A 21,681-nucleotide genomic window follows, 5' to 3' on the forward strand; every position below is an offset into this window, starting at 1 on the left:
GGATCCAATAATTCATCAATGGTATTTACTGAGCACTTACTGTATACAGAGTACTGTACTAAGTGCTCGGGAGAGTACAGCATAACAGAGTTGGGAGACAAGTCCCCTGCCCACAACAAGCTTACAGTCTAGAGAGGGATGCAGACATAAACATAAATAAATAATAAACAATTGTCTATTTTCTCCCTACAAAGGATGGGAACAAAAGAATCAAGGGCACTGGTTGGCAAAACACTGTTGGAAAACAATATATCGAAAACAGGAAGAAAGACAGTCATCAGCCTTTCCGGGTTCTCATTACTATCGTTACTAATATTACTAAAAGGGCATTCGTAATGCCATTTGTAAAGCTGTTAAGCACTGTCCCAAGGGTTGGAGAGGTTACAGTATAAGCAGACTACGCACAGTCCCTGACCAACATGGGGACAAGTCTAAGAGAGCAGGGGATCCTGGTGAAGGAAAGCATGAGGTTGTCTCAATCCGGGCTGCATCCTCTCGGCCACCTCCCACTCTCAGAGGGACAAGTTGCCCTGCTGAGCATTAAGGCCTGAGACCTCCTCTGACCCTAGGAAACCAGCAGCAGCAAGCAGCAAACTGCTGGATTTCAGAAGATACCATCCTCCGGGGCACTGAGCCCTGAGATGGAGGACTTTTGTTTCTTCTATTATTTTAGATCCTGAAGATAGAAAGAAAATAGCGAATGAGAAAATGAAAAAAGTGGTCACTGCTGCTATTAATGGAAACGTCACCCAGAGCCAGTGAGTGTAGGTGTCACTCATGAGGTCCGTTGTCTTTGAAGTGGAGTGGGATGAAGGGACGCCTTTTCAAAGCAGCAGAGCCTGGTGTGCATGCCTGTGTTTACAGCCCTGCGGTTGGGTCTGGGCCTAAGATTTTAAGGGCCTGAGAGGCATTTTTAGACGTAGCTTGAGACAGAAGTGAAATTGTGCCACGGAGTTTCTGGGGAAAGGCGCTTTAACACTGAGCTCTCAAAGTTGGTCCCTTCTCCAGAATGCACACACAAACACACGAGACATTTATTTCTGCTCTCAATCAATCAATAGTATTTACTGAGTGCTTACTATGTGTAAAGGACTGTACTAAACGGTCGGGCGAATACAATGGAGTTGTTCTTGAAAATTGTGCTCATCTGTTCCACTGTGTTATTTCTCCTAGTATGAGATGGCGATGGATCGAGTACAAAAGAACAAACTGTCCCTATACAAGAAGACAATGGAGGTAGGTTCTGAGTACCCAGGATGCCTCAAAGTATGGGGGCCTTGGGGTTTCCGAGATACTGCCAGTGAGCAAACTATGTGGGGGACTGCAGAGCAGAGCTCAAAGTGGGGGCTGGGGAAGAGAAGACTTTGGGGTTCATTCATTCATTCATTCAATCGTATTTATTGGGCGCTTCAGTGTGCAGAGCACTGTGCTAAGCTCTTGGGAAGTACAAGTCGGCACCATTTAGAGATGTCCCTACTCAACAATGGGCTCACAGCCTAGAAGGGGGAGACAGACAATAAAACAAAACATGTAGACAGGTGAAGCCAAGGCGGTAGCCATTTTTCTCTTCTCTCACATTTTGCACGGTGGAGTAAGGATGGAGGTCTCCTGCCTTGTTTTCAAGCTTCTCTAGAGCTGGGCAGAGCTGAATAACTGCCAGATTTTCCCAGCCGCACCCTTCTGGGCTTTTCCTCAGGATCCTTCATATCCCCGTTCCCTACCTCACTCCCCCTAGGTAGCTGTGAAAGCAGGTGCCACTTTGTACTCCAAAGCAGAAGTGGAGGCAGAGACGGGGAGGGTGGGTGCTGAAAATAAAAACAACGGATGAAAGGAGTCTGGTGCTTTATCTATCCTGGATAGAGAAGAGGCTGGTTGGGAACCTGGAAGCTTTCCACTGGGCGGGCTCTCCTCCCTGGGCAGAAATGGAGGTCTTTACTCACAAGGTGTCTAAACTCTAAGTTCCCGGGACCCAAATGGGTTCCAATTTCACCCGCAGTCCAAGAAGTCCTATGAGCAGAAATGCAGGGATGCCGATGAAGCCGAACTAACCTCTGAGCGGATCAGTGCTTCGGGCAACCAGAAACAGGTGGAGAAGGTATGTTATGCTTCTGTGCCAGGAGCGGGAGCCCCAAAGGCTAAAATAAGCCAGACGTCAGAGCAGCGTGGTCTAATGGAAAGAACAAAGCAGTATTGCCTCGTGCGTATAGCATGGGGGGTGGGAGTCGGAAGGAGCAGGGTTCTAATCCAGGCTCCATCACCTCCTCACTAGGCGACCATGGGCAAGTCACTGCACCTCACTGGGCTTGTTGCCTCATTTGTAAAGTGAGGATTAAGACTGTAAGCCCCATGTGGGACGGGGACTGTGACCAACCTGATTAGTTTGTATCCACCCAGGGCTTAGCACAATGCCTGGCACAGAGTAAGTGCTTATCAAATACCATTACCCTCCACCCCCCACCACCCCCGGCCCACCAACTCAAAACCAAGAAAGCCATACAGGTAGGTTCTAGTTCTGGCTCTGACCCTGATCACATGTACAGCCTTAAGGCAAGTTATTTATCCTTTCTGGGGGCCTAGGTTTCCTCACTTCTAAAATAGGGATACGGATACCTGCTCTTCTAATAATAATAATGTGTTAAATCTTCACTATGTGCCAAGCACTGAGATAAATACCAGACAATCGGGTTCCACATGGTGCTCACAGTTCGTAGGAGGGAGAACAGGCATTGAAACCCCATCTTGCAGTCGGGGGAACTGAGGCACAGAGAAGTTAAGTGACTCACCCAAAGTCACACAGAAAGCAAGTGGCAGAGGCAGGACCAGAACCCAAGTCCTCTGACTTCCAGGCTTGGCACTTTCCATTAGCCACACTGTTTCCTATCCTCTCTCTCTTCCAGGGAGGTTATGAAAAAATAATGAGGCTATTGAAAGTGCTTTGGAAAATTAAAAGATGTGAGAGAAAGTCAAAATATTATTATTAATATTGTTGTACTCTAGTCTTTCTGGGAGAACCTAGAGGCTGGAGTAGTTCTAGGGAGCCCATCCGGCTTGCCCATGAATTTTCCCAAAGCAACAGTTGGGCTGTAGAATGGCTGCCCTCAAGGAGTTTGGGCTTTTGGTTTCAGGGTGTATCTGTTTCTTGCTCTGTAGCCACACAGCCGACCTGGGCTTGGGCCAACTCAAAAAAGGGGAGAGCTCCCAGGGCCAGCAATGCAACCAGTGCCTGGTGCATGCCTGCTCTGTGGGCGCTGGAGGGGAGGGGCCTCAGAGAAGTGGTGTTCCTCTCTGTCGGGTCTGGTTGTAGTTGCATCTTCTACAGTGGACCTTGTCCAATCTGATCCAAATGGATCCTGATGTCCCATTCAAAAGTTCTGTCACAGGACAGAAAGGAGATGCAGATTTAACATTGAAAATCACAGTATCACATGCCTTGGAAGAGGAAAGGTGTTTAGTCTTGATTCTGCAGTCACCCCTAACTTTTCCTTAAGTGAACCCTGACCTTGAGCACCGGGTTTTGGGGTGGGGGCGGGGAGGGCAGGATGGAAGGCAGCATTTGAATATTCACTAAGCGGTTTTGTTAAAAGTGCTCTGGAGAGTCTTGCATTTTGTGCTGCGCCGTCTGCAGCGGCTTCCACAATCTGAGCCTGGGTCCAGGTCCGAGGCAGAGGTTGCCACTTTTCCTTTTTTTGGATTCTAGAGTCAGAACAAAGCGAAGCAATGCAAGGAATCGGCCCTCGAAGCAGGTAAAGCATTTCACCTTCTTACTCTCCTGTGAACCTGGATGCCTAGAGAGCCTGGACAGCCTCGAAGCGTCCAGGCCTCAAGACACTTCCCCACTCTCTTCCCTGGCACCTCTTTTCCCACCCTCCTCTGTCTCTGAGGTTGAATTCCATGAGCCAGCCCGAAAAGGGATGAACCCAATGGGATGGCCAGGGGAGGGTGAGATTTCAGCACATGTATTTAACCCAAGGGGAATCTGGGACTTATAGTCTCAGAGGACACACACGGATGTCACAAGAGTGCAATGCACTGTTGAGGTGCTGGATGCCACACTTACTGTGGGCCTCCAGCAGTAGGAGACCTGAGAAGCTCTGTTATATTGTCCTCTCCGAAGCCCTTAGTACAATGCTCTGCACACAGCTAGCACTTAATAAATAACACAGATTGATTGAATGGGTGAGGCAGGTGATCCTGTCTTCGCCCAAGCCTGGTTGTGCTGAGTCCATACCTTTCTTTGTTCTGGTCTCACTCACCCATGTACGTCTGGCTAGACCACCCAATGCTATTCTGAAAATACACTGAAAATGTCCAGGTGTTTATCAAACCCCTCAGTTCCCTCCAAAGAAGGTCACCAGTGGAGGCTCCCAGGAGCTCAGTTCTGAATGCCAGGGATCCAAGCTGGTCATTTCAGATTCCTTAAAACCCTTTAATAGTGTGGAAAGCCTTAGTCCCCAACTCCCTGGCTAGAGCCTGTGCTAAGCCCGGTCAAGTGAGCCGTGTCTGGGTTGCGCTTGCTTTCCAGAGAGGGTTTACAAACTGAACACGGACCTGCTGGAGAAGGTGCGGTGTGAGTGGGAGCAGGAGCACAGAAGCACCTGCGAGGTGAGACACTTTCAACGCCAACCCCCCGGGGCTGGCATGGGGTTTCCCTATCATCAGCTTCGGACTTGGGGCATCTGTCATCATCATCATCATCAATCGTATTTATTGAGCGCTTACTATGTGCAGAGCACTGTACTAAGTGCTTGGGAAGTACAAATTGGCAACATATAGAGACAGTCCCTACCCAACAGTGGGCTCACAGTTTAAAAGGGGGAGACAGAGAACAAAACCAAACATACTAACAAAATAAAATAAATAGAATAGATATGTACAAGTAAAATAAATAGAGTAATAAATATGTACAAACATACATACATATATACAGGTGTTGTGGGGAAGGGAAGGAGGTAAGATGGGGGGATGGAGAGGGAGACAAGGGGGAGAGGAAGGAGGGGGCTCAGTCTGGGAAGGCCTCCTGGAGGAGGTGAGCTCTCAGCAGGGCCTTTGAGGGAGGAAGAGAGCTAGCTTGGCGGATGGGCAGAGGGAGGGCATTCCAGGCCAGGGGGATGACGTGGGCCGGGGATCGATGGCGGGACAGGCGAGAACGAGGTACGGTGAGGAGATTAGCAGTGGAGGAGTGGAGGGTGCAGGCTGGGCTGTAGAAGGAGAGAAGGGAGGTGAGGTAGGAGGGGGTGAGGTGATGGAGAGCCCTGAAGCCCAGGGTGAGGAGTTTCTGCCTGATGCGCAGATTGATTGGTAGCCACTGGAGATTTTTTGAGGACGGGAGAATTCTGTCCACCTGGAGGCAGAATTCAGTTGAGTTCTCTGAGAGAGAAAATGAAAGAAAACCCAGAAATGCCTAAGGAGCTCACTGGCCTGAATATCACACTGAAATACTAAGAGTGGCTGTGCATAGTTCTTTATCATTGGCTGAGTGGCAGTGAATAAAAGGGATTTTTCACTACCATCAAACAGAATCTGCAGCTACTTAACATCGCTCTTGGATATGACCTTGAGAACATCCCGCAGAGGCATTAAGGGAGTTGAAAACAATGTCCTGAGCACTCAGTCTTTGATTGCTTTAGTTCTCCAGGCTGAAAATCATCTCCCATCTCTGTAAGTGCCTCTTTGCTCTGAATGAGGATGAGGTTTTTTGGTCAACAGGGCAGCGCATAACACAAGCTCCAGCTATTCCAGAAAAGCCCATTCTAGATGTAGGAGGCTCCAGGGACTCATCTTACCTTGCCTGCTTCAGTTCTAGCCCTGCAGCAATGCAGCCTTCAGGCACGGCTCCAGTTCCCAAATCACATCACCCCAATTCTGACAGTTTTTGACTTGCTCAGCTGTTAGCCCAGAGTACACCTGGGATCTATACCAAGTTCTCATTAAATCTCCAGGTGGGGCTCTTCCCCTCCTCAGTAGCTAGTCCTAAACAAGTCAGATTTTCTCCTTTGCTCTCCATTTGCCTTTATTCACCCACTCCAGTCTGCCCACCGTGACTCCTGACAGCTAGGGAAAAAAAAAATGTCACGGGGGAAATTCCTCTGTTTTTGTCCTTCTTTCTCTCTCATTTGTCTTGGTCTTTCTGATGGCCCTGGGTTCTTCCTGCTGTTGATGAGAACAAATTGCCACCAACCAACTTCCTAACAACTCTCTCTCGGGCTGTAGGCCTTCCAGCTACAGGAGTCTGATCGGATCACCATCCTCCGTAACTCCCTCTGGGTTCATTGCAACCAGCTTTCCATGCAGTGTGTGAAAGATGACGAGGTACGGATAATGAGGATTTTTTTTTCTTTTTCTTAATGAAATTTGTTAAGCAATTATTATGTGTCAAGCAGTTTCTACATACTGGGGTAGATACAAGGTAATCAGATTGCACACAGTCCTTGTCCCACCTGGGGCTCAGAGTCTGAGTAGGAAGGAGGACAGATATTGAATTCCCATTTATAGTTGAGGAAACTGAGGCAAAGAGAAGTTAAGTGACTTGCCCAAGGTCACACAGCAGGCCAGTGGCAGAGCTGGGATTAGAACCCAGCTGTTCCCAGTTCCCACTAACTGTTCCCACTAACCCAGATTAGTGATCTATGCACTCATGCTGCTGCTTCAACTCCAAAAGGAGAATTAGCAGGGCAGATGGCTACTGGCTTAACTACATCAAATGAGAAGAAGGGTGGCCTAATATAAAAAAAACTCAGGCCTGGGAATCGGGGACCTGGGTTCTAATCCCAGCTCTGCCACTTCCCTACTGTGTGATCTTGGCAAATCACTTAGCTTACCTGGGTCTCAGTTTCCTCATCTGTAAAATGGGGCTTCAGTACCTGTTCTCCTTTCTACTTAGAATGTGAGCTCCATGTGATACAGGGACCATATCTGGCCTAACTACCCCAGTGCTTAGTACAATGCTAGGTGCCTAATAAGCATTTAACAAATACTGTAATTCATTATTATTCTTATACACTCAAGTGCCCAGATCCGGGAGCTGTCTATGGCTGGCCAAAAATAAAGAGCCTTGTTGCTATCAAAATTACATCCTATAATTACAATCTGGCATTCTATCAATATTACACTTTGAAGAATTCAAGTTTTGTGCCCAGTGGGGAGGAAGGGCCCGTAAGTCTCTTGTTGAGAAGCAGCATGGTCTAGTAGATGGAGCACGGAAATGGGCGTCAGAAGGTCATGAGTTCTAATCCAGGCATTGCCACAAATCTGTTGTGTGACCTTGGGCAAGTCACTTCACTTCCCTGGGCCTCAGTTACCTCATCGGAAAATGAGAATTTAGAGTGTGATCCTTATATGGGACAGGGACTGTGTTCAACCTAACTTGTATCTACCCCAGAGCTTAGAAGAGTGTTTAGCACTTTGTAGGTGCTTAACAAGTACCATAATCATTGTTCTGTATGCAAGGGTGCATTAATTTGCTAATCATTTGGGTACTCAGGAACATGGAAGTTCTCAGGCCACCACACACAACGATCTTTTCAGCAGGATACTTCGTGCAACTACCAAGCTGGGATCTTACTTGACCCCATTAGCTGAGCCTGACTTTGGCTTAAGATGTGTCCTGGGTCACCTTGGACCCAAGACAGTGAGCTACTTACTACACCCTCTGCTTAGACTGTAGTCCCTCGTGGACAAGGGCTGTGTCCACGCTGATCATCTTGTATTTACCCCAGTGTTTAGTATGGAGCTCAGCATACAGTAGCGCTGAACAAATACCATCATCAACATCACCCTTACAGGCCAGAAAAGTCCACCTCTCTCTGGTGTGGACCAATTGAACTGCAAAACAACTTCATGGCAGGCAACTAGGAATGGAAGAGAGAAAGAAAGTGAAAGAGAGAGGGAAAAGAGGGAGAACAACTCCCAAAACAAAAAGCAGCAGAGGGCCCTAATTCGAATAGAAGGGCATTTCTGAACCATCTACACTGTAAACCCCTTGTAGGCCGGGAATGTTCTACCAACTCTGTTGTACTGTACTCTCCCAAGCACTTAGTACTGTGTTCTGCACACAGTAAGCACTCAAGAAATTGATTGATTGACTAAAATATTGACACTGCTGGTAATGCCAGAAAGGGGAGGAAGAAAGACAATAACCAACCAGCTTTTCCGTTTCAAGGAAGAGAAAAAAAATCAGTCAATCAGTTGTATTTGAGTTCTTCCTGTGTGTAAGCATTTGGAAGCCTCTAGGCATGCGGTATTCCCGGGCGGTTTCCTATGCAAGTACTAACCAGGCCCGGACTCCGCTTAGTTTTCAAGATCAGACAGAAATGGACACTTTCAGGGTGGTATGGCTGCAGGCATATAGGCTAGAATGGTTAGAACGCAACTCAGATCACCCCTTCAACCCATCTGTCTGCAAGAGGGATTTTCCCTGTAATAAATCAATTTACCAGGACCTATCTAATTGATCCTGGGGTCCCTATCCAGTCCAAAAATCTTGTTCAGAGCCAGCCAGCCCTTCAGCTTGCAGAGTGACTCCCCAGGGACTGTGTCTTTTATTTCTACAGGCACGTTCCCCAGCGCCAAGCACATCGATAAATGCTGATGATGACGGTCCCTGAGTAGTGGGTCCTGGGGAGGTTGTAGACCTGATGTTTTTCTACTTCATTCAGCCCAAAGGCTAAAAAGGTGAAATTCCCCTTCTCTCTCCTACAGCTCTACGAGGAGGTTCGAGTCAGCTTAGAAGGCTGCAACATAGACTCGGACATCGACTTCTTCATTCGAAGTAAAATGACGGGAACAGAGCCTCCGGGTAAACCCAGAATGGGATTTTTTTTTCTTTTTCATCAGCCCGAGAAGTGTTTTTTGCAGTAAGCTCCCAGAGTTACCCCTTTGCTAAGATGTTTAACTTTCTCGAAGAGCCACGGTTACAGAGGATCTCTGAGCTGAGACGCTGCCTTTCAGATATCCAGATAATGGAACTAAAGGTCAGAGAATGTAATAGGGACAGGAGAAAACTGATAAGAGCAGTTCTAGGAGAGTGAGGGTGAAGGCTGGAGGGAGGGTAATGGAGAAGGTTGGGATGAAGGTAGAAATGGAGGCTGGAGAAAAGGTAGAGGCTACTTCTATTTTGACTTTTTTGCTTTGAGAAGCAGCATGGTCATGTGGTAAGAGCACAGGCTTGGGAGCTAGAGGACCTAGGTTCTAATCCTGACTCTCCCACTTGACTGCTGTGTGACCTTAGGAAGGTCACTTCACTTCTCTATGTCTCAGTTTCCTCATCTGTAAAATGGGGATTAAGACCATGAGCCCTATGTGGGACAGAGACTGTGTCCAAGCCAATTATTTTGTATCTACCCCAGTACTTAGTAATTATGGTATTTGTTCAGTGCTTACTATGTGCCAGGCACCCTACAGGCCTTGTATAGAGTGAACGCTGAACAAATTCCACAATTATTATTATTAGATGTCTGCTCAATTCTTTCAAAACTCTTCCAGCAGAACCAATATTTCACAGTCGCTTTCCTTTCTGCGTTCAAGATGAACGAATATCCATCACATTCACTGCTAAAACTACAGTTGCCCAGTGTGGCCTAGTAAAGAGTGGGGGCCTGGAAGTTAGAAGACCTGGGTTCTCATCCCATCTCTGCCACTTGCCCATATCTCTCCATCTTTGAGAAAGCAGGTCTGCCCCAAACTGCATTCACTCTCCAGAGGTGGACAGTTGTGTGTGATAGGATCTCACCTTTCTAGAACAGGATGGGTCCCCAAATTGGTCTAATCAGGGGCATGTGGGTTTTGTCTAGCAACTTGAGCAGATGTCAGTCAATCAATTGTATTTATATGTTCAATCAATTCAGCTATTGTAATAATAATAATAGTAATTGTGATATTGGTTAAACTCTCACTATGTGCCAGGCACTTTACTAAGCTCTGGGATAGATACTAGATAATCAGTTTGGACACAGTCCCTGTCCCACATGGGACTCACAGTCTTAGTCACTATTTTACAGATGAGGGAACTGAGCACAGAAAAGTTAAGGAACTTGCCCAAGGTCGCACAGCAGACAAATGGCAGAGCTGGGATTAGAACCCAGGCCCTTCTGTCTCCCAGGCCCTTGCTCTATCCACTATGCCACACTGCTTTTTGATGCCTACAGAACAGTTAGAACTTCCAGCCAGACACTGTGCCCTAGGGATTTATAATCTGTAGTCGCAAGTTGTAAAATTGTAAGTTTCCCTACTTAAGGGAAACTTTGTAGAATGGATTTTGAATTTTATTTCATTGGAAATTGGAATGGGAGGCTACATATAGGTGTGGTCAGATAGATTTTGGGAGGAGGAGGAGATGGTCTCATTATACTCTATTTAATCAGGCTGTATTTCCTAAAAGAGGTGGATTTGGGGGTAAATTGTGAAAGCAGAGAAGAAAGTACCTGAGAGAATGAAAGTGGGGAGGCCATTCCAGGTATCTGGAATGGTGTAGAGGGTCATTCAGAATAGGAAAGAACGAAAAGCATTATGAAGTGGGCAGTGCTCTCTTCCGACAAAAGATAAAATAGCGGCATGAACAACTGTGGAGATTTGCACGCTGGGACCCGTATACCACTGCTCATTAGTAAACAATCGACTTCCAAAACAAATAAAATCACCAATCCTGAGCCCTTCAGAAACCCTGGCCAGGAGAAATCTCACAAGCTGGGAGAAGTCAGGCAACTTTCCAGAATTTCAAGTCTCTCAATGGGGCTTTCAGAGGTGAAGCTTCTGGGGATTAGTGACTCCTGGATGGCCCCACTGGTGGATGGAGCTAGGAATGGGCCATGGATGCTGTTGCTCCACTGCCCTCCACCTGGAAAAGCATGGAAAGTCCTTTTCCCCCCACAGATCCCAGGAGACAGGACCGACCCCAGGCATTAAGCAAGTGAAGCAGCCACCTCAGGGTGCATCCTGAAAAGAGATAGCGGGGGTTGAAAACGTGACAGGCCCAGCCCAGTGAAGCAGGGCCTATGTGAACAAGACCCCAGATACAAAGGCAATAATAATAATAATGATTATGGTATTTGTTAAGTGCTTACTATGTGCCAAGCACTGGGGTAGATACAAGTTCATCCGGTATTATAATCAAGTTAATATGTTTCCAACTTGTACTTCCCAAGTGCTTAGTACAGTGCTGTGCACACAGTAAGCGCTCAATACGATTGAATGAATGAATGAAAATGTGGGGCACAGTTCCTCTCCCACATGGGGTTCACACTCTTATACCCATATTACAGATGAGGCAACTGAGGCACAGAGAAATTCAGTGACTTGCCCATGGTCACACAGCAGACATGTGGTGGTGCTGGGATTAGAACCCTGATCCTCTCACTCCCAGGCCTGTTCTCTATCCGCTAAGCCACACTGCTTCTCTGGAGTGGATGTGGAGAGGGGAGGTTAGAGCCCTCCTTCCCAGATATCTATTAAGCTACGTGCGCCTTCAGCATAGCATAATGGTGTAATGTGGAATGGGGAGAAGTGGAGACAAATTTTCACCCCACCTTGGAGTAGCCAGATGTCTGAAGCCAGCTCTGCCCAGGGAAGTGCTCCAAACTCCTCCACGGTAACCTGGCAGAGGGTGGGATCAAGATGCAAAGGCCGTCATTCTGTCCTCTGAACCGCTTGACATTTTGGCTCTGTTCCCCTACAGCTCCCATTCCTTATGAGAATTACTATGATCGAGAGCCCACTGAAGGCCCCAGCAGCCCCAGCAGCTATGCCGCTTGTGGGATGATGAAGAGGTGAGAACGATGAGCCTTCGTGCCCTGGGCCCCCTCTGCTAGAGGGGGCCACCAGGAAGGAGTCCAGCAGCAGTTATGATGTTGTATTATGGTCACCCGTCCCCACCCCAGGCTCTCAGGAGTGTCTCTGCACCAGGCGTGGGCACGTGCCAGAGCAGCTGTGTTTGGATGTGGGGATCGGGAAGGAAAGAAAAACTGCTATTTCTTCGCCACTGCACCAGAAAGAAGCTTTTGCAAGTCTATTTTTCAATGCATACTTAAAAAGGAATCTAAATGACACAGGTCATTTGTGCTTCTGTTTTCTCTCAACTCAGCCCTCCTCTTAGGGCCTCACTGAAACATGCTTTATCCAATGCAAGCTAACCCCCTGCTCTGTTTCTTGTTTGGTGACCTGCCACCCCATGGGGGGAAGTTTCAGTTATCCAGGGGTTTGTGCTGCCAGTAAACTGCTTGCCTCGTCCACATTTCCTCCCCATTTCTCACAGTGGAAGCAATTCCTAACCTCTGGTTTCTGTCCTTCAATGTTTTGGAATGCTTTCTCCAGTTTGCTCTCTCGGCTCCATCTACTCTTCGACTGTGATTTTACCATTTCCTATTTCTTCTCCTCTTCCCAACAACTACATTCTTCAGGTTGGGCTCATATCCCTATCCTGCACACTTCATTACCGTCCTCTTCCAGGCCATTAATAAAAACCCCCCAAAACCACCTAAACCAGAGACAAAGCAATTTAGTGCTGGAAACTGCTTTCATGACCATCTATTTTCTAATTTTCTAACTATGGGACACTGTGTATCTCATTCAACTTCGGATGATTGGAAAGAAACCTGGAGCCATAGTAATAATAATATTTGTTAAGCACTTACTATGGGCCAGGCACTGTTCTAAGTGCTGGGGTAGATACAAGATAACCAGGTTGGACACAGTCCCTGTCCCACGTAGGACTCAAAGTCTTAATGCCTGTTTTATAGATGAAGGAACTGAGGCACAGAGAAGTCAAGTGACCAAGGTCACATACCAGACGAGTGGCAGAGCCAGAATTAGAACCCAAGTCCTTCTGACTCTCAGGCCTGGGCTCTATCCACTAGGCCATGCTGCTTTTCTACATCTACCGTACACCCTGTTCTTTGGCGAAGCTTTAAATGCACACAATTGTTAAAGTCAGCCATTTACCAGTCCTCCTCTATCAAAACCACCCGGAAGCAGCCATATAGAAGATGCTGATAGCTGAATGCCAACTCCCAAATCAAAGAAGTGGGAGATGGAAATGGACTAACAGGTCTCCCGATCAGGGTTCTCTCCCCTGGCAATGCAGCCATTCATTAATTCAATCGTATTCATTGAGCACTTACTGTGTGCAGAGTGCTGTACTAAGCCAGATTTGCCTTGCAGTGGCCTTAGAACTGGTTGATTACCCTTTTCTTAGGGGTCCTTGCCAGGACCCAGTGACTTTTCCCAGTAGTCTAATAATGGTCCCCTAATTCCAAGGCTGCTTGAGGCTCAGTGGAAGCCCATTAGATGTTCTTAATGGAAAACAGTCTGTTCTCTCAGGTTATCCCCTCTTGATGGGGACACTCCTAGAGTGAGCCTGAGCTAAGGCTGTGGCTGGGAGCTGGGTGATGCTTCCGCTTTCGGTGCCGAGAATGACCCTACCTGCTGCCTTTCCTTTCCCAAGTGAATATGGAATTTCTCTGCTGCCCATAGATGTGTGTCATCATTCACAGCCTCACAATGCACGCTTGTGCCCAAGATGCGACAGCCCACTTTGCGATCCAGACCGGGGTGGTGGAGGAGGAAGAATATGAGTAACTCTCCCTTGAGTTATAATTGTGGTACTTGTTAAGCGCTTACCAGGTGCCAAGCACTGTGCGAAGTGCTGGGATAGACTGAGTTCTAATCAAATCAGACACAGGAAGGACTCAACACGGGGATCACAGCTTAAGGAGGAGGGAGAAGTATTTAATGCACATTTTACGGAGACGGAATCTGAGGTTCTGAGAGGTTGTGACCTACCCAAGTCACATGGAACCCAGGCCTCCTTACTCCCAGTCCTCCTTCCACTAATAATAATAATAATTGTGGTATTCGTTAAGCACTTACTATGTGCCAATCACTGTACTAAGTGCTGGGGTAGATACAAGCAAATTAGATTGGACACAGTCCCTGTCCCACGTGGGGCTCACGGGCTCAATTCCCATTTTACAGATGAGGTAACTGAGTCACAGAGAAGTGAAGTGACTTACCCAAGGTCACCCAGCAGACAAGTGGTGGAGCCGGGATTAGAACCCATGATCTTCTGACTCCCAGCCCAGTGCTCTATCCACTATGGAGGGCTGCTTCTTGAAGCTTCAAAACCCCACCAAGGGTTCTGCAGAGATGTCCTGTGCTATTCTTTGAGAGAACAAAGCCCCGATGCACAATACCTGAACATATCCGTGTGCACTTAGTGATATATTAGGAAGCTAAACTCTCCTCTCACACTAGCTGCTGTTAGAATAAGAGTAAACTCAGCCCCTCCCACTGCCAGCTCAGAACTAACCTATCTGAAAATGGGCATTGCAGGTGCTTTCCCTGTTTTAAACACCCTCCAACCTCCTAAATCAGGTACATGTGTCAAAACAGCTTTCCTTATCAGCCTTATTTGTGTTTTGCAATCAAGCACTCTTCCTCTGAGTTGGATTAATGGGGAAAAAGAATTCCATTGAGTGACATCAAAACAACCTGGGCAGATGGGTCAACTGGGGCTCGGGAGGTGGGAAAGACAAACGTCGGAACCAGAGTCACTAATAGCTGTAAGAAAATGGGAGGGAAAATCCAACCTTATCCAAGACAACAACTTCCCTAAAAACTGGGAGATTACCTAGCAGGAAGGTTGAACAAAACATGTTTCGCTCAAAAGAATCAGCCTAAATTGCCAAATTTAACTTGTGTAGGCTTTTGCCTAAAAATGGTTATTGTTCCCAGGGAGAGGGAGCCATGAATGATGTGTATATATATTCATTCAATTATATTTAGTGAGCCCTTACTGTGTGCAGAGCACTGTACTAAGCGCTTGGAAAGTACAATTCGGCAACAGATAGGGACAATCCCTACCCAACAATGGACTCACAGTCTAGAAGGGGGAGACAGACAACAAAAGAAAACAGACAGGCATCAATAGCCTCAAAAGACAGGCATCAGTAGTATCATATATGTACACAAAGACATGGCCATCCTGAACATCCATCCAAGATGCTTCTACGTATGTGTGGCAAAACAGATGTGTCCCATAAATCTTTCCCACATTCATTCAATTCATTCAATTGTATTTATTGAGCGCTTACTGTGTGCTCCATACTTACTGTACTAAGCGCTTGGAAAGTACAAATTGGCAACATATAGAGACGGTCCCTACCCAACAACGGGCTCACTCACGTGTCACTGCCATTGCCTGCAATAAATCAATCAATTATATTTATTGAACATTTACTGTGTGCAGGGAACTGTACTAAACACTTAGGAGAGTATAACACACTCATACAACAGACACATTCCCTGCCCACAACGAGCCTGCAGTGTTAGCTGATGCTGTTAGCAAAGATGGCTGCTACTTAACCCCTCTGCCTCTTGGCCTGCTTGATGCCTTTGCTAAGAGCCACCCCATTCCCTAAAATTCTGCTACGTTGTCTGAAGGGGTGCGTCAGGGTCATCAGGGGGTTTTGTCCACCTGCTTCCCGGAGGTCATGCTACTCTCAACAAGTCTGATCACACCTGCTTTGCTGTCTTTGGGACAGCATGCCATGGGCAGGAGTCGGGGAGTGGGGAGGTTGGGGAGGGGAAAATGACCCAAGGGTCTGGTGCAAGGTAAGGAATAAAAATGAGAATGGACAAATAGACCTTACCAGTTGTAGTCACCTCCAGGTCTTCCTTGTTTCCTGACCGTGTTCCCTCATCCCCGGACGTCTTCCCTGGATGTCTGATTGGGACGACAAGCATCTTGCAACTGCTCCGGGTATCAAACGGGCAATGACCATGCGTACATCCGCAACACTGACAAATCCAACTCCCCTCCCCTTACAGCTCCTGGGGGATACTCCAAGAGGCAATTTCTCAGAGGTTGAATACTCTTACTAATGGGAGAAGTCAATCAGTTGATCAGTAGTATTTACCGAGTGCTTACGGTGTGCAGCACACTGTATTAAGTGCTTTGGAGGGTATAATACAAAAGAATAGGCAGAGACGATCCCTGCCCACAAGGAACTTTCACTAAAGACACCGAGCGTGGCGTGCAATGAGCCTCGGAGCAGCTACTGTGAATGGACAAAGAGCTCAGTCTTCAGTCTCAGAAAGCCATTTATCCACATGAAACGGTGGCAAACACCAAGACGAGGAAAGGCCAGCCTTTCTGAAGATGAGAAGCAGCATGACTTAGTGGATAGAGCCCGGGCCTGGGTGTCAGAAGGACCTGGTTTCTAATCCCGGCTCCACCACTTGTCCGCTGTGTGACTTTGGGCAAGTCACTTAACTTCTCTGTGCCTCAGTTTTTCGGTAAAATGGGGATTAAGATCGTGAGCCCCATATGGGACATGGACTGTGTCCAACCTGATTAGCTTGTATCTATCCCAGCACTTAGTATGAAGCCTAGCACAGAGTAAACACTTATCAAATGCCATAAAATAAAATAAAACCCACTAACGGTCACTGCAGCGGCCAGAAAGAAAAGTGCTCTGAAGGGCCCTTGAAGTCATTTTCAGCGGAAATACCTGTCGTGCCCTTTAGTTCCCCACTTTCTGGGCCCTAAGAGCAGGGTCCCTTCACTTTGATGGCCTCTGTCAGAGCCCCACCCCAACCCTCCATGAATCTTCTCTCCTCCACCATTCCCCAAACCCTCTTCTAGAATTGTCATGAGAGCCAGTATGTATCCTAGATAGAGGGGTCGGACTCAATGAGGGCAAAGGGACCAGTGGGCAAACCTTGAGCTGTGTCTCCACAGCTTTTGGGGAGCGGTGGGCAGTCCTAGGTAGCCTGCTTCATCCCTGGAAGCTGGAAAGGGAGCAGAGGTGGAGTCATTCACTCACTCGCCCCATCCCGGCCAGATCCTCCCCGGGTGGTCCAGGGATCTGACAGGTTGGGGCGAGGCCTTGGCTCCATCTCTTCGCTCTTGCTGGCAGAAGGAGAAAGATGACTTTAAACTAGACTGTAAGCTTGTTGTGGGCAGGGAATGCATCTGCTTATTGTTCTATTGTACTCTCCTAACTGCTTAGTACAGTCCTCTGCACACAATAAGTGCTCAATAATAATAATCATAATGATGGCATTAAGCACTTACTATGTGCAAATCACTGTTCTAAGCGCTGGGGTGGTTACCAGGTGATCAGGTTATCCCATAGGGGGCTCACAGTCTTAATCCCCATTTTCCAGATGAGGTAACTGAGGCACAGAGAAGTTACGTGACTTGCCCAAAGTCACACAGCCAACAAGTGGCGGAGCCAGGATTTGAACCCATGACCTGACTCCAAAGCCCGGGCTCTTTCCACTGAGCCACGCTGCTTCTCTATAAATGCTCAATAAATGCGATTGAATGAATGAATGAATGAATGAAAAGGACACCACAGAGGCATTGCCACCCTCACGGGATGACGGAGGTTGGGTTCAAGTGAGGGCTGGCTCAAGCCGTTCCTTTTGACCTCACTGTAGGGCCTCATGGGAAGAGCTGTCTTGCCCCTTCCCTATCTGCTCAGATGTTCTGGACTGTTCTCCAGGAATGGGATGGGGGTCAGAATTCCAGAGCCACGGCGGTAGCAGCACAAACCTGGCAGGGCCACATGGAAGATGTCTGGTCGGACCGGGCTCCGTGACTGAGACGATGGAGTTGGGCTGCACCTGAAGGGATGGCAGCCACTGTTTCCTGGCAGGCGGATCCTGTCCCAAGAGTGGCAGTGCCACCACTGTGGCGGTGCCAGAGCTCTAAGCCCACCTCATCCCCCCGCTGGTTGAATCCCCAGGCCATCGAGTAGATGCAGGGAGGGTGATGCTTCATGAGGCCTTAGGGTGCGGGTGAGGTGGGAGCTGTTCGTGCCCATCTCCAACCTGTGCCCAGATAGAACCATTCATTCAACTGTATTTATTGAGCGCTTACTGTGTGCCGAGCAAACCAGCAGGGCTGCAGATGAGAAGAGGTTTTCTTCTTTAGGACTTTTGGCTTCCTCTTGTTCTCCTCTTTCCCCTCCCCTCTTCCTTCCTTCCCTTTTCCGCCATTTGTCCCTCCTCCACCTCCCCAGGCAAAGCCCCACACCTTTTCCAAGCTCTGTAAATTCAAAATAAAAAGCCATCACCCTGATCCTAGAACTCAGAAAGAGAATGAGCACTTCACCAAGGTGCTGAACAGAATATTGAATGAGCCTTTGTGATCCTAATTCCCCCCACCCTTCTGTCTGTCTCTCTCTCCACACACACACACACACACGATTTATAACCCTAGGGACGAAGAGGGGAAAGGCCCAAAACCAGAGGGAGAGGCCAAAGAACGGTCAATGTAGCTAAGCTGAGGATCATTTTAACCAGAGGCCAAAGGAAGCTAAAGGGAATCTCTGCCACAGCAATCCTCCTGTGGGAAGAAAAATGAGACAGTGAGCCCCTGCCCTGACTTAGAGGCTCAGGCAGGCCTCCTCCTATCCTGGCAGGAGCCTAATCTCACCCATGAGCCCTAAAGGGGGCCTGCCCCATTGCCCAGTGGGCTCAGGAGGGAAATAAGTCTCAGACTTTCCTGATGCTCACTCTTTTCTCTCCCTGTCTCGGTAGGTTTTCGGGATTGCTGCACGGAAATTCCAAAAATGAGAATGTCACCCCCATCGCCCCTCCTGCTGGTAAATTTCCTTTTATGAGCACGCAGCCCAGAGCCCTGTGGTGATCTGAAACGGGTCAGGCCTGGCATGGACTCTGTGCTCTTTGTTCACTGTCTGTTTGCAGTCTGAGGCTGGGCCAGAGGGAGGATGACAACAAGGATGGGGAGGTTTTGGGGAGGACCCAGCCCTCTCAGCCTCCTCGCATACAGAGGGAACCCGGGTAAGCTCAGGGCATGGCTCTGCTGGCATTTGAAGCTGAGGGTTTTTCTGAGCAGGGCGGGACCTCTCTACCAGGTATGAGTCTGTTTCTCTTGTCCTCTCCCAAGTGCTTAGTCCAGTGCTCTGCACCAAGCACTCAATAAATCCGATTGACGGATTCTTTGTGTCCCCCAGAGCGCAACGACGGGGTGTATGCAGCGATCGTGGTCAAAGAGTCGAATGCGGATGCCACAAGCCAGGACTACAGAGTCATCTATGACTACACAGCACAGGTAACAGTGGCGGAGCAGCTGGGCAGCCCCATGGGGGTAAATAAACGCAGCCTCAGACGTTCCAGCCTCTGAATCTTTCCGAGGATTTTACCGATGAGTGGGGACCAGGGTCTCTGGGGTGGATGTTGAGGGGAGACATTGAAGGCAGGGGGCTGGGAGAGGAGGTATGTTCTGCCAAATTCACGCCGCAGAGTTTGGGGATTGGTCTATTGGTGCACTTGTGGCCATCCACTGAACAGAACGGGGGCTCACCTGCCGAAGATCTAGGGAAACATAAGGCAAAGTCGCATTGGAGTATGTGACCCATTTACCGATGCTGCGTGCATGTGCAAAACTGTTTCTCTCAACATCGCATAGCATTCCAACCCAACGGGCACAAATTGTTGGAAGAACATTTCCTAACTCTCCCTACTGCGTCCTACCTATAGCACATAGTGAAAACATGCTCTGTGGGAGAATAATAATAATAATAACAATAGTACTTAAGCACTTACTATGTGCCAAGCACTGTTCTAAGCACTGGAGTAGAGATACAAGTTAATCAGATTGGACACAGTGCCTAGCCCGCATAGGTCGCACAATCTTAATCCCCATTATACATTTTTCTGAGGCCCAGAGAAGTCTAAGTGACTTTCCCAAGGTCACACAGCAGACAAGTGGCAGAGCCGGGATTGGAACCCAGGTCCTTCTGACTCCCAGGACTGAGCCCACTGTTCGGTAGGGACCGTCTCTACATGTTGCCAACTTGTACTTCCCAAGCACTTAGTACAGTGCTCTGCACACAGTAAGCGCTCAATAAATACGATTGAATGAATGAATGAATAGGCCACGCTGCGAGGAGTTGTGATCTGAGCCAAGGTGGGAGCGAGGTGGGGGCTGTGTCCAGAACCTGGCAGGGAGGGTCAGGAGCTAAGCCCCGGCCTGTGGTTTCACCGGGTCATCAGCTAGGAAGCAACTCTGTATCCGCAAGGCCAGGAAAAACTTCTGGGGCTCCGGGGCAGGCGGTGCAGTCCCTGACCCTTTCCCCTCTCTCTTCCCCGGGATCTCCTTTAGAACTCCGAAGAGCTGGACATCAGCGTGGGAGACATCCTGGCAGTCATCCTGGAAGGGGAGGATGGCTGGTGGACGGTAGAGAGGAACGGCCAGCGAGGCTTCGTCCCCGGCTCCTACCTGGAGAAACTCTGAGTGAGGAGGAGGTGGAGGTCTGGCCACCGGATCTCTCCCCGGGCAGGGTCCGGCACGTCTCCGCCACCTGCTCACGCTGAGTCCTCACCTGAGCTGCTTGTGGCTCGTCCTCCTTAAGTTTCAGCCACCACAATGTTTACATTTCCTTGACCAGGCCACCCAGGGGTGGGGAGGGTCAGGGGCGGATCCCTGGGCAAGGGAATGGTTTGGAAGGGGGCGACGGATGGGTGGGGAAGGGGGCTCTGCTGGGCTAACACTTTATTTTATAAATTGGTGACTGCTACCCGTAACACTCTGGCCGTTTAGAGCCAGGGCCCTGGCATCACAGGACATCTTCCTTCATTTCTTTAAGCCTCTATAATGACTGGTGCCGAACAGGATGTTACGTAGATGGGTGTATAACGCCAACCTGCCCGACCTTTTTACCCATCTCCAGGTTGAGCACGCACGAAACGTATCTCCCCGAGCCTATGGGTGTGCCAATTCCCTTGGCCTGGATGAGTCGGGGTAAGAGGGACCCCGGCTCCTCTCTCCCCGCTTGATCCTTCTCCGTTTCAGAAGGGAGTCAGCAGCTCCTGCCAAGCTGCGCCGGGATTCCGAATGACCAGTTGCCTCATGGCTGCGGAGTGTGAGCTCGCTGTGGGCAGGGAACGTGTCTACCGACTCCGATGTATTGTATTCTCCTAAGCGCTTAGAACAGTGCACTGCACACAGGAAGCGCTCAATAAATACCACTGATGGATTGCCTGTTTCTCTTCCAGCAGCCAGAGACGTATAGAGGGGGTAGGTTGAAAGTCCAAGCCCCTTGCTGCCCATCCCCGTTTTTTAGTCGTCCCAACTGCCCAGTGTAATTTTGGGGGGTTTGGAATTTAAGCTTCAAAGCCTCTTTGAGGACTCCCAACCAATCCAGCTGAATGGCTGGGCTCCCAAGAGGGTAAAAGGAAGGCACTGACCTGCTCTTTCCCCTTCTGCCTGGGACGCTTCCTGATATCCAACCGATACCTATATCCCCCAACTGCCGCGGAAACCCATTTCTCTGATTCTGCCCATAGGGGAGACCGAGACCAGCGGGTTACCACTCATCATAACCCAACCCTCCACCTAACTGAACATCCATGTATTTGGAAAAGGTCCAATGGGGCCGCTTGGCTCGAGCCCCGCGATGAGGTAGTCAGGACACCCAAGAAGGAGGAATGGTCCCCTCCGAAAGAGAGCGGCCACACCATCCTGTCTCCGCATGGAGGTTATAGTCCTGATCACCTGTGGAGGCAACACCCCCTTCTCCCTGAGCCGACGGCGATGTCTGTCAATCCATCAACAGTCTCTATTGAGTGCTCACCGTGAGGAGGACACTGTACTAAGCACTTGGGGGAGTACAATATAACAGAGTTGTAACACATTACCCGACCACAAACTTACCCTCT

At 48.7% G+C, this 21,681-nt stretch overlaps 1 protein-coding gene across 1 annotated transcript in view; it reads left to right on the forward strand.

The window, feature by feature from the left end:
- The window catches only part of PSTPIP1 (proline-serine-threonine phosphatase interacting protein 1), a 96,615-nt gene extending 76,203 nt beyond the window's left edge, over positions 1-20,412 (forward strand). Inside the window, exons 7-16 of the mRNA XM_038767275.1 lie at positions 1,174-1,236; positions 1,997-2,095; positions 3,698-3,743; positions 4,523-4,602; positions 6,211-6,309; positions 8,698-8,794; positions 11,669-11,759; positions 18,538-18,602; positions 18,975-19,072; positions 20,126-20,412. Coding sequence (XP_038623203.1) covers positions 1,174-1,236; positions 1,997-2,095; positions 3,698-3,743; positions 4,523-4,602; positions 6,211-6,309; positions 8,698-8,794; positions 11,669-11,759; positions 18,538-18,602; positions 18,975-19,072; positions 20,126-20,257 — 870 coding nt within the window. The 3' untranslated portion in view covers positions 20,258-20,412. The remainder of the gene's footprint in view (positions 1-1,173; positions 1,237-1,996; positions 2,096-3,697; positions 3,744-4,522; positions 4,603-6,210; positions 6,310-8,697; positions 8,795-11,668; positions 11,760-18,537; positions 18,603-18,974; positions 19,073-20,125) is intronic.
- The last annotated feature ends 1,269 nt before the right edge of the window (positions 20,413-21,681 follow it).

This window comes from Tachyglossus aculeatus, chromosome 26 (assembly GCF_015852505.1).
Source record: "Tachyglossus aculeatus isolate mTacAcu1 chromosome 26, mTacAcu1.pri, whole genome shotgun sequence".
Classification (NCBI taxonomy): Eukaryota; Metazoa; Chordata; class Mammalia; order Monotremata; family Tachyglossidae; genus Tachyglossus; species Tachyglossus aculeatus.